The sequence below is a fragment of the Salvelinus namaycush genome, chromosome 3, assembly GCF_016432855.1.
Source record: "Salvelinus namaycush isolate Seneca chromosome 3, SaNama_1.0, whole genome shotgun sequence".
Classification (NCBI taxonomy): domain Eukaryota; kingdom Metazoa; phylum Chordata; class Actinopteri; order Salmoniformes; family Salmonidae; genus Salvelinus; species Salvelinus namaycush.
Genome location: NC_052309.1, coordinates 76479477 through 76492517, shown reverse-complemented (window position 1 = coordinate 76492517; position 13041 = coordinate 76479477). Strand labels below are relative to the sequence as shown.

The window sequence follows — 13041 nt, the reverse complement described above, 5'->3', positions numbered from 1 at the left end:
AAAAAGAATCCTGAACCGAATCAAAATACCAATCTGGTGAAGGTATTTTTTGTTTATTTGACAGACCTGCCGCCTGTTATTAGTTGTATGTATTTTTAGTTGGTAACGGGAGTGTTTTTGAAACAATTGGTTATATAGATTCCTGCACTGGGAGTCAAATAGCACAAAGCCCGGCAGACAGCGATATTGAGTCGTTTCATTTCACCGTCCATATTATTCTAATGTTGTATTTTTTTTACCCAGGCAAGTCGGTTAAGAACAAATTCTTATTTAGAATAATGGCCCACCCCAGCCAAACCCAGACGACACTGGGCCAATTGTGCACCACCCTATGGGACTCCCAATCACAGCCAGATGTGATACAGCCTGGATTTGAACCAGGGAATGTAGTGACACCTCTTGCACTGACATGCAGATGAGATGTGAATGAGAGGCTTGTAAGAAGCATGACTCTTTGGAGTTTTTAGTTCATCATTTGCTGGTCGGTAGTCCTGCGTGCTCTGGGCATTACTTACTCAAATGAACAAAATTAGTCAAAAGATTTGTTATTTTGACTGAATGAGTCGAAAAGATCAGTCAGGAGCTTTGACAACTCCACTGTGGGGCTCTATTAGGTTAGGGGTGAAAAAACAGACTGCTGCAACCTGATTGGCTGAACGCGATATACAACATCCGGGATTAACATTTAGCCACTCTAGCAGGGCGGTGGAAAACGTTTTTAAGGAAAGTACGCATATTTTCCCAATTTTTTCCACCTTCTCTCCATTAAATAAAGCTAATGAGGAAGGTGAAGCCTATGCAGCCTTAATGGAAAATGTTTCAGGTACAAAAAAGGTCCACTACGGATACGAATGTGTTGCCGGCTACATACAATGCGTTTGGACGGTAAAATGAAATGATTCAATATCTCCATCAGCCGAACTTTGGGCTTGAAGTCAAGAGTTTAGTTGAACATCTGATTTGCTTCTTGCAGCAATCATCATGCGGATAGTGCTGATGTGATGCACTACTGCTGTGTTGACAGGACATCTCTGATCTATCTATCCTACAAAGGATACCCAAAAACAATACATTCATGTTTTCCTTTAGGCTATGTATAAAATAAGCATGGAAACATTTTAGCACCTGTGATGTCTGTGTGTGTGTGGGGGGGGGTGGGTGGTTCCTGTTCATTTGGTTTCTTCTTGCAATTGCTCAAAATAACCTCAAGAGGTAAACAACTGTCAAGTTTTAATCAGACCCATGCGTCAATCTAAGTAACACAATAAAAAAATGCCCATCAAAATCCGTCACCCCCTAAGGTTGATGTCAGCGCCCCTGTGGAAATCTAATTAGCATAATAATAAATAAATAAACATCAAAAGCTGTCAGTTTAAGCTAGAGATCTGCTTTTTTTTTCATTGGATGTGTCTCAATCCACCGCATTTGCCTATGTCGCACTTCCGCATCTGCGGTGAAAGGTGACCAAGCTAGAGCGGTGTTTGTCAGACCAGGAGATATCGCTACAGAAATCGTCTGTAGCGTCCAAACGGTTTGGCCTAGAAAACAATTAGAACCCCTCTATGGGAAGATGAGACTCTCATGAACACGATGGTGTTCTCAAGCGTTTTGGGCGATCTGCCAACCTTTGTCTGTAGTGTCCAAACAGTTTGGCCTACACACTAATATGCCAGGACATAAGGAGAAAGATCCGTGCTGTAACAAATATATTTTTTATGTGAAACACTTTGCAAGCCGTGTCTTGTGAGTGTAAGCTAAAGCCTACTGAAGACCCTGGAAGATCATTAACATCATGTGGAAAGCAGTCCAGTGTATCAAATTCACAATATCAATTGCAGAGTCACAGTGGCACATGTTCCAGCTTGCACTGCTCACCGCTTGACTAACCTATTCCCCATATATTTTTAATTGACAAGACAACGTCCACACCCAGCAAACCTGCCCTTAATCCTTGGGTATGTGTTCAAGTTCACACTACTTTATTGAGATGACAAATCCCTTCAAGTTTATATCTTGCAAAACATCGATCCCTCTCATATGAAAAAGTACAAGTGAAAAACTGTCCTCTCTATGGACATCTTTCATGTTTTACATAGATTTCCTTGTTGGAAAAGTTTAGAAAAACTCTTACAGGAATTGGACCTCACAAAGCAAGGTGTTGAACATGTATCAGCTCAAGCTTGTAACCCGTATACTGTATAATAGTGATTTTTTGACTCCCATGTAACCTACTTTCTGCTTACACATCCAATCCACAAGTCTCTTGTTGATTAGGTCCCCAACCCCCTCTGTTGTTACTGTATCTATTATTACCAAACCACAAGGATGGAAAGAAGGAGATTGTGAGATAATAAGGTAACTTCTACAACAATGTCAAAGCACAATCTCAAAAGAAAAAGGAGGATCAAACTTAATTCATAACAAGACATGTCTGGAGATAACACTGCCAACAGTAAACAGGCCATGAAATGTCGAGGTTTGTAAATGTGCAACTTGATACTTCAGGGAGTGTACCTGTGGACAACAGAAATAACATTCTAGTTACTGATATGATCTTTCCTTTTTTATGGAGGAAAACTAAACCAACAAAAGACTGCTCCATTTCTAGCATACCAGATCATTTTCACAATGCCATATAGCTGCTAACTGTTTTTCACATATTACTCTTAAAAAAACTGAATGCCTTTCCTCTCAATATCCCCTCCCATACACACACACACACTCACACACAAACATGAAGCATTTCGTTACACCCACAATAACATCTGCAGAACATCTGTATGTGACCTATAAAATTTGATTTGATGAACACATAAAAACAGAAAATAGGCAAGTACCAAATTGGGTGTGGAGGGAGAGGGGAGAGAGAGGGGGGAGAGGTGTGTGGCTCCTCCTCACTCTGTGTGCGCTCTCTTCTTCTCGCTTTTTAGTGTGTTCCTCATTCACTCACTCAGAAAAGGTTGAGAGAGGATCTCTCAGCAAGAGAAGGGTAATAAAAAGGGTATTGTTTGAACGAGAGAGACTGTGTAAACAAAGGGAACTGGGTGGGGGTTGTGTTCTTGGGGACTCTTATCACCTGTCTTCAACACACCGCTCCTGCAGCACTATAGGACTCCTGGATGGAGAGGCAGCAGGGAGAGGTAAAGGCAGATCGCCTGGAGCGCCTAGAACCACTCTGTGACTCAGAGAGAGAGATGATCAAGGACACCTGGTCCAAAGTCTACCAGAACTGTGATGATGTCGGGGTGGCCATTCTCATCAGGTAAACTTTACCTATACTCTCTTTCCCTTTTTTCTTGCCTATAACATCTTGAAATTGTCAGTCTAAAGACACTGAAAAACTTGCCTAGGTGCACCCATTTCCATTTGGGGAGTTGTGGAGGGCTGATGACAGAAGAGCTGTAACTTACTGAATGCTGACTGTTTCAACACAGCACACACATATTGTATTGTTCTTGCTGAACAATATGTGTGCACACACACAAACAAACACTCACACACACACACAAACAGAGCTGGTGATTGCAGTCCCCTGACCAGTGGCAACAGCTTCTGCCACCACAGGGAGCAAAACTCTCAGCAGCATCTTGTTATCATAGAGATGTTCAGGGTCTCAACCAAGGCTGATTTTAGAACCAGGCTAAAGTTTGCTTCTCCTTAATTATTACATTGGCAACATGGCAATTGCACATGGCTCCTTATCTTGCTCACTGGTTGTTTTACCAAATCGTGTTGCAATAGTTGAGTGTAATAAATAACAATGTTCTTGCAACCTAGATTACAATCTCTCCATGACCCTTGCATGATCCCCACTATAAGTGAAGGGAACTGAAAGTCATTTTAACAACGTGTGAAGATTGTAACATGACGATTGACTTGACTTGCATGCTCTCAGTCTGTTAGAGAGAGCGCCATCACTCATATCTGAGCTATTGCATCTGAAATTGGCTCCCTTCCTATCAGTTGGCAGAATCAGAAGGGAAAGCGTGCAGCTCAATCCATCTTGCTGCTTATTCCAATCTGACATATTTGGCTCTGCAGGTGCTCCCTCTCTGAGGGCAGATCATGTTTCACATATGTGCAGACCAGGGATTTCTGACCTGACTCACTGAACCCTCATAACCTGTCTCTGTCTAATCCCTCATTGAGCCCCGTGAAGATCAGTGATCAGGAGCACTCCCTCCATTCATCATTACATGGACAGGAGGTCATTATACTGTATCAAACCATTAGAAGTCAGATAGCTGGGCCTCCTGGGTGGTGCAGTGGTCTAAGGCTGTGCCACCAGAGATTCTGGGTTCGAGCCCAGGCAATGCCGCAGCCGGCCGCGACCGGAAGGCTCGTGGGGCGATGCACAATTGGCCCAGCGTTGTCCGGGTTTGGCAAGCAACACTGAACCATGCCTGAGAGCACCAGCTGTTCCAGATGACTGTGCGATCACTCTCTCCGTAGCCGATGTGAGTAAAAACTTTAAACAGGTTAACATTCACAAGGCCACAAGACGGATTACCAGGACGTGTACTCAGCGCAAGCGCTGACCAGCTGGCAAGTGTCTTCACTGCCATTTTGAACCTCTCCCTGAAACAGTCTGTAATACCTACATGTTTCAAGCAGACCACCATAGTCCCTGTGCACAAGAATACCAAGGTAACCTGTGTAAATGACTAGCACTCACATCTGTAGCCATGAAATGCATTGAAAGGCTGGTCATGGCTCACATCCACACCATCATCCCAGACAGCCTGGACCGACTCAAATTCGCATACCTCCCCAACAGATCCACAGATGACGCAACCTCTATTGCCCTTTCCCACTTGGACAAAAGGAACACTTACGTTAGAATGCTGTTCATTTACTATAGCTCAGCGTTCAATACCATAGTGCCCTCCAAGCTCATCACTAAGCTAAGGACCCTGGGACTGAACACCTACCTTTGCAACTGGATCCTTGACTTCCTGCCGGGACATCCCCAGGTGGTGAGGGCAGGCAACAACACATCCACCACACTGACTCTCAACACAGGGACCCTCAGGGTTGCGTGCTTAGTCCCCTCCTGTACTCCCTGTTCACCCATGACTGCGTGGCCGTGCACGACTCCAACACCATCATTAAGTTTGCTGCACACCACTTGGTATGGCAACTACTTGGCATCCGACCGCAAGGCACTACAGAAGGTAGTGCGGACAGCCAAGTACATCACTGGTGCCGAGCTCCCTGCCATCCAGTACCTCTATACTAGGCTGTGTCAAAGGCAGGCCATAAAAATTGTCTAAGACTCCAGCCACCGAAGTCATAGACTGTTCTCTCTGCTACTGCACGACAAGCGGTACCAATGCACCAATTCTGGAACCAGCAGGACCCTGAACAGCTTCCACCCCAAGTCATAAAACTGCTAAATAGTTAGTTAAATAGATAAAAGGACATAAACTGGGTCATAAATTGCAATGCTTTCATTTGATGCAATACTTGAATACCGGTACTTAAAACATCTTAAGCCTCAAATTGCTCTGAGGCATTCCAAATGCCTGTAGTATTATATGGTGACATGGAGCACTTACAAGGAGCAAACTTTAGCTGTCAAGGGGTCTTTGAATCTTTGGCATCTTTGGAGATTTGAAGACATGTTCAAGTATAATGTCAAACCTCAAACCTCAACTGCTCTCTCTCTCTCTGTCAGTTTAATACTAAAAGCTATGCTTGGTTAATTTAGCTATCTAAATAACTAAAATATCCAATGTGAAATAGCCATAGCTCTCTGAAAGTGTTGCATCAGTGATGCATCTCATTGTAACACATTCCAGGGTATCCATATGTAGTTGTATTTGCATTTATCAAATACCTATACAATTTCCACTCAGGGCAAGTATGTCACATTTAGAAGAGCCATGCAACTATCTCAGAAATGAGCCCTATCCCAGAGTAGGATTAACAGGCTGATGATTATAAAACACTAATGAGGCTATTTATATGCAGCCACCATAGGTCAAGGGAGAGATTAAACACCACTGTCTTCACTACTTATGAGTGAAACAGAGGATATGGCTTTACAATTGAATGTCATTGCATAGACCCTCCATTTTAAGCAGAAGAGAATGAGACACCCCCTCCTCTGTCTTCCTTGTCTGCTTCCTCCCAACACTTGATTTCACAGGTGATGGTAGTGGAAGCCATGTGCTTTCATCGAAACACAATGGCTTCCCCATAAAGCTTCCATTTTCTGTTATGGGTTTCAAAAGGAAAGAGGTATGGGACATCTGGAACAGATACACACAGACAGCTGTATTGTATCTGTCCTGGTCACTGTTGGCTGTAGTTTATTGCTCAATACTATTCTCTTTCACAATGTGTTCTCCAGTGTTCAAACCAGTTTATTCCACAAAGAAAACCTATATCATCATTGGAGTTATTCTGTTTTTATATGGTGGAGAAATAGATGTGTGGTACGTAAGGTCTTATCCTAATACATTGTTTGGGTGTTTACAAGAGCTGACAGGAATACACAAATACTGTAGCACACCAATGTTGAACATGAGTGTGGGTGTAGGTGCATCCGTCCAAACCAACCATATGGTATATCCCTATGATGTAGAGCTAATTGTCTCCAACCCCGACAGTAACACAGTGAGAGGGAAGCAGCAGATGAAGGCACTGCTGCCTGAGTACACACAGCCATTCTGACCGTTTATTTCAGTGTGTAATTACACAAGCAACCAACTAACCATCTCAATTTCATTAGCGCACTTCACTGTTGGTCTGCTAATCCTATGGCCAGACATGGAGATGATGAAACACCAGCTTTGTGAGTTTTAGGGGAGAGCTGTGCAGCTTGTATACAGTCACTGTCAGCCACTGAGACCAGACATCAGGGACCACATTGGAAACAAGTGGAATCGTTATACCGTGTTATCGCCTGGGTTGTACCCAGTGCATCTTTTTCCAAATAAATAAATCACTTGGACCAACAGGTCTCCTAGACTCAGGAGAACATAGCAGTAGCCACCGAAATGCCAGGATGTACATAGACCACAATTCTATCCTCCTGATTCCTGCTTACAAGCAAAAATTAAAGCAGGAAGCACCAGTGACTCGGTCTATAAAAAAGTGGTCAGGTGAAGCAGATGCTAAACTACAGAACTGTTTTGCTATCACAGACTGGAACATGTTCCGAGATTCTTCCGATGGCATTGAGAAGTACACCACATCAGTCACTGGCTTTATCAATAAGTGCATCGAGGACGTCGTCCCCACAGTGACTGTACGTACATACCCCAACCAGAAACCATGGATTACAGGCAACATTCGCACTGAGCTAAAGGGTAGAGCTGCCGCTTTCAAGGTGCGGGACTAACCCGGAAGCTTACAAGAAATCCTGCTATGCCCTGCGATGAACCATCAAACAGGCAAAGCGGAAATACAGGGCTAAGATTGAATCATACTACACCGGCTCCGACGCTCGTCTTATGTGGCAGGGCTTGCAAACTATTACAGACTACAAAGGGAAGCACAGCCGCGAGCTGCCCAGTGACACGAGCCTACCAGACGAGCTAAATCACTTCTATGGTCGCTTCGAGGCAAGCAACACTGAGGCATGCATGAGAGCATCAGCTGTTCCAGACGACTGTGTGATCACGCTCTCCGTAGCCGATGTGAGTAAGACCTTTAAACAGGTCAACATACACAAGGCTGCAGGGCCAGACGGATTACCAGGACGTGTGCTCCAGGCATGTGCTGACCAACTGGCAAGTGTCTTCACTGACATTTTCAACATGTCCCTGATTGAGTCTGTAATACCAACATGTTTCAGGCAGACCACCATAGTCCCTGTGCCCAAGAACACAAAGGCAGCCTGCCTAAATGACTACAGACCCGTAGCACTCACGTCCGTAGCCATGAAGTACTTTGAAAGGTTGGTAATGGCTCACATCAACACCATTATCCCAGAAACCCTAGACCCACTCCAATTTGCATACCGCCTAAACAGATCCACAGATGATGCAATCTCTATTGCACTCCACACTGCCCTTTCCCACCTGGACAAAAGGAACACTTATGTGAGAATGCTATTCATTGACTACAGCTCAGCGTTCAACACCATAGTACCCTCAAAGCTCATCACTAAGCTAAGGATCCTGGGACTAAACATCTCCCTCTGCAACTGGATCCTGGACTTCCTGATGGGCAGCTCCCAGGTGGTGAGGGTAGGTAGCAACACATCGGCCACGCTGATCCTCAACACTGGAGCTCCACAGGGGCGCGTGCTCAGTCCCCTCCTGTACTCCCTGTTCACCCACAACTGCATGGCCAGGCACGACTCCAACACCATCATTAAGTTTGCAGACGACACAACACTGGTAGGCCTGATCACCGACAATGACGAGACAGCCTATAGGGAGGAGGTCAGAGACCTGGCCGGGTGGTGCCAGAATAACAACCTATCCCTCAACGTAACTAAGACTAAGGAGATGATTGTGGACTACAGGAAAAGGAGGACCGAGCACACCCCCATTCTCATCGACGGGGCTGTAGAGGAGCAGGTTGAGAGCTTCAAGTTCCTTGGTGTCCACATCAACAACAAACTAACATGGTTCAAACACACCAAGACAGTCGTGAAGAGGGCACGACAAAGCCTATTCCCCCTCAGGAAACTAAAAAGATTTGGCATGGGTCCTGAGATCCTCAAAGGGTTCTACAGCTGCCACATCGAGAGCATCCTGGCTGGTTGCATCACTGCCTGGTACGGCAATTGCTCGGCCTCCGACCGCAAGGCACTACAGAGGGTAGTGCGTACGGCCCAGTACATCACTGGGGCTAAGCTGCCTGCCATCCAGGACCTCTACACCAGGCGGTGTCAGAAGAAGGCCCTAAAAATTGTCAAAGACCCAGCCATCCCAGTCATAGACTGTTCTCTCTACTACCGCATGGCAAGCGGTACCGGAGTGCCAAGTCTAGGACAAAAAGGCTTCTCAACAGTTTTTAGCCCAAGCCATAAGACTCCTGAACAGGTAATCAAATGGCTACCCGGACTATTTGCATTGTGTTCCCCCCCAACCCCTCTTTTTACGCTGCTACTACTCTCTGTTTATCATATATGCATAGTCACTTTAACTATACATTCATGTACATACTACCTCAATTGGGCCGACCAACCAGTGCTCCCGCACATTGGCTAACCGGGCTATCTGCATTGTGTCCCACCACCCACCACCCGCCAACCCCTCTTTTACGCTACTGCTACTCTCTGTTCATCATATATGCATAGTCACTTTAATCATATCTACATGTACATACTACCTCAATCAGCCTGAGTAACCGGTGTCTGTATGTAGCCTCGCTACTTTTATAGCCTTGCTACTGTATATAGCCTGTCTTTTTACTGCTGTTTTTATTTCATTGTTCACCTAACACCTTTTTTGCACTATTGGTTAGAGCCTGTAAGTAAGCATTTCACTGTAAGGTCTACAATACCTGTTGTATTCGGCGCATGTGACAAATAAACTTTGATTTGACGTGTAGCCTGATGACAGGCTGGGTGTGATACTGTATAGATTATTACCAATGCCAGGATGTACACAGACCTGTAGCATGATGACAGGCTGGGTGTGATACTGTATAGATTATTACCAATGCCAGGATGTACACAGACCTGTAGCATGATGACAGGCTGGGTGTGATACTGTATAGATTATTACCAATGCCTTGCTCTACAGTGTGGTACATGATATAATTGTGCTTGTTTTGCTTTTTTCTTCACTCAGTTTTTTTGTTAACTGACAAACATTTCTTCTGCCTCATCAGCTAGAAGAAATGTATGTTTTTACAAACACAGTTATCTTGTATTTGAATAGCACATGCTTGTGCTCAGGCCATGGTTGAGTAAATGAAGCATAACCTGTACAGAACCTGGAAAGTGGTTAAACTTTAAAAGGGAAAACATGCTCTGCAGCTGTGTCAACACGCTCCAACTATGTTTACTTATAATATCTCACTGGGCCAAGTAATGCACCTCCTTTCTTCTACAGGCTCTTTGTGAACTTCCCCTCCTCCAAGCAGTACTTTAGCCAGTTCCAACAGGTGGAGGACCCTGAGGAGCTGGAGAGGAGTGCCCAGCTCAGGAAGCACTCACGCAGGGTGATGAACGCCATCAACACCCTGGTGGAGAACCTCCATGACGGGGACAAGATGGTGTCTGTTCTGAAGCTGGTGGGCAAGGCCCATGCACTCAGACACAAGGTGGAGCCTGTCTACTTCAAGGTGAGGAAGAACCAGGCAACATGTTTTCACATAACCATTATCCACAGGCACACCAAAGCAAATGTATCACTCATTCCATTTTCCTCTCTCTCTTTCTCAGATCCTGTGTGGGGTGATTCTGGAGGTGCTGGTTGAAGACTTTCCTGATTACATCACTCCAGAGGTGGCAGGGGCGTGGACCAAACTGCTGGATGCTGTCTACTGGCACGTGAAAGGCGTGTATGAGGAGGTGGGCTGGGCCTCCAGCTCTGCTGTGTGAACCATCTGTCTGTCTGGGTCAAAGTAACCGTCAGTGACTACTGTTGACTCCCGGAGACTGACTACTACTGGGCCTTGGATTAGGAGGAGGACGATCTACGTCTGACCATTCAAGGGAAGAAATGTATCTTTCCAGAGCTCATAGAATCGTCCTATGTATTATCATGGCTCCCTCCTTGTATCTTTCCCATGCCCCACTGTGGGGTGTGTTCTTCTGATGGACTCTCTTATGAACGATGGGGTGGTGGTTTGTGCTGACTTTGGTTGGAATGTGTGTGAATGGCCATATGTGTGTATGCATTTATGTTTGAGGTAGAGAATAAGCCCTACACAGACTGATAGAATCTTGGATGTCTCTTCAGTTACATTGCCATGAGATTATGTTGAAGATTGAGGATTGGCAGACATAAGAACTGTATTATGTCATAGAGACAGTCTAAACGTACACTCTCATACACATGTTTTTATCTTTACACCAAAAACAGATATACAGGGGAGAGTATGTCTTCTGCTAATCACTCAGTTGTTAACCTGGGTTGTGCCTTTCTTTATCCCTGACACTGACATCAAGATTTTTGTTCATTTCATGTGATGCTTTGCTGGTGTTTCCTGGGCAGTATATTGTATTTCAGAATCAGTCACCCTTCAGAATCAGATCCACTTCACTGTCTCACAAAATGAGAAATAACTTGTGAGGTGTGGTGTCCACAGTTAAGCAATGTAAATGTTTTTTATCAATCCCTGTATCTGCATAATAACATAATAAACCAAAACAATGATTATATCTATAATGAAATCATGACATGCATATTATTCTTAATCCCTTGTTTTTCACTGTGAGGTATTAGCACTCTCTTTCCTCCTGCTGTGGCCTACTCCCTGTGAGTCAGCAGTCCTAACAATAGGTGGATTAGCAGGAGGCCTAAAGGTATTTATACCTCCCATGTCACGAGACACTCAGAGAGAGTTGCTCAGTTCTGAATCCAGCCACCTCTCCCTGCACATCATTGATTGTTGTGGGAACACAAGTGCACATGTGGCCTTTCACACCAGCATCAATAAAGACTTGTGTGCCGTATGTGCTCCCCCATACCAACCTACTGTATATAGATATCATTACACAATAGAAGGTGCAGTAACAATACATTAGTATAATGAGTCTGGATTACTTAATGACTTCTATGAAGGTGCAATAGAACTAGTAGTGATATGTTATTTACATATATGCCGAATCTGATACTGAAAACAATGACATGAACATGAACACACACAAACATTAAGACAGCTATGCTTTGTCCCCAAAATAAAGGCTTAATCTAGGTTTTCATTACATAAATGATTTTACACAAGATCAAGTTCAAGTAAACTCAAGAATTCTAGTAGCCTATAAGTGCATGCATTCTTTGTTTAATATAGGCTACACGCGCTACTCTATCAAAGCCCTGAGACATTACACAATAAAGACAAAACACTCATTCTGACTTTAAGCATGAGAGTATGCTACTACAGCAAAATCAGGGTCCATGACAGCCCTGCAGTGCTAGTTCAACCCACACCACATGAATGGCCACAGCACATAGTACCCCTGTAAAGCTACACTAGTGGCGATGGAGGATTAAAAGGTTGAGCTCAGAACACAAACACTACTTTCTGTTTACCTCCTGCCCCTGCAACAAGGCCCCCTGATCTGAGCTAATCCCACAGGCTAATCTTGCCACTAGTTTGAGAGCCACAGGAATCATTCTACTCTCCCTCAATGGGAGGAATAGTCCCAGTGTTCTAACCCAGCTGCAGTCCCAAAACGGGATACATGTGATAGGACCATGTGCACCACTACGATGGTCCTCACCACTATTGCTGTCATCCTATACAGAAAGTTTTCCAACCGAGTCGAACCGTAAGTACTCTTGTTTTTACTCTTTCTCATCCTCTGCCTCTTGCTCTGGTCACGTTCACTTCTTGAGGGAAAACCTAGTTGATAATACACAGAGCCACGTGTATCTGGTCACATGTACAGGTAAGGTTGACAGATTTTGTGAAATGTATCTTGGTTGGTTCGATATTTTTATTTTTTTTATCGTTTTTGGTTGCTTTGCACTTACCTCTTACATCACGGTGTTATGTCACACAGTGCATCATAACTGTTAACGGTAGTGTATTTTGATACTGCCATGGAATTCTCTCATGGGATTTGTGTACTGTTTGTAAGTGTTCTCATGCCCTTCATAGAAAATTACAGCAAATGTCTCAATAGCACTGAATGTTAATTATTTGAACAGATATCTAATTACCAATCAAACATGAAATCAAACATTGATCAAAATGTGATTACTCTAAGGGGCAATCATCTAAATGCTAGATAAATTATGCTATATCACTGAAACTATCCTGAAAGTCATGGCTCATCTTCCTCAAATAATACACAATCTTGATCTAACATCAAGTGGAAAGTTTCCAGGTTAGCGCTGCAGCTGCAGCTGCAACCTGGACTCAGGGGTAGACGTAACATAGTAAAGAAACAATCTTTGACAC

The 13041-nt window shown here is 44.2% G+C and overlaps 1 protein-coding gene across 1 annotated transcript; it reads left to right on the top strand.

The window, feature by feature from the left end:
• Positions 1–3063: 3063 nt before the first annotated feature.
• LOC120044617 (cytoglobin-1-like) lies at positions 3064–11271 on the top strand. The gene is made up of 3 exons (XM_038989288.1): positions 3064–3262; positions 10020–10251; positions 10352–11271. Exons 1-3 carry the CDS (start codon positions 3120–3122, stop codon positions 10508–10510), a joined length of 534 nt encoding a protein of 177 aa, XP_038845216.1. The 5' UTR covers positions 3064–3119; the 3' UTR covers positions 10511–11271.
• The last annotated feature ends 1770 nt before the right edge of the window (positions 11272–13041 follow it).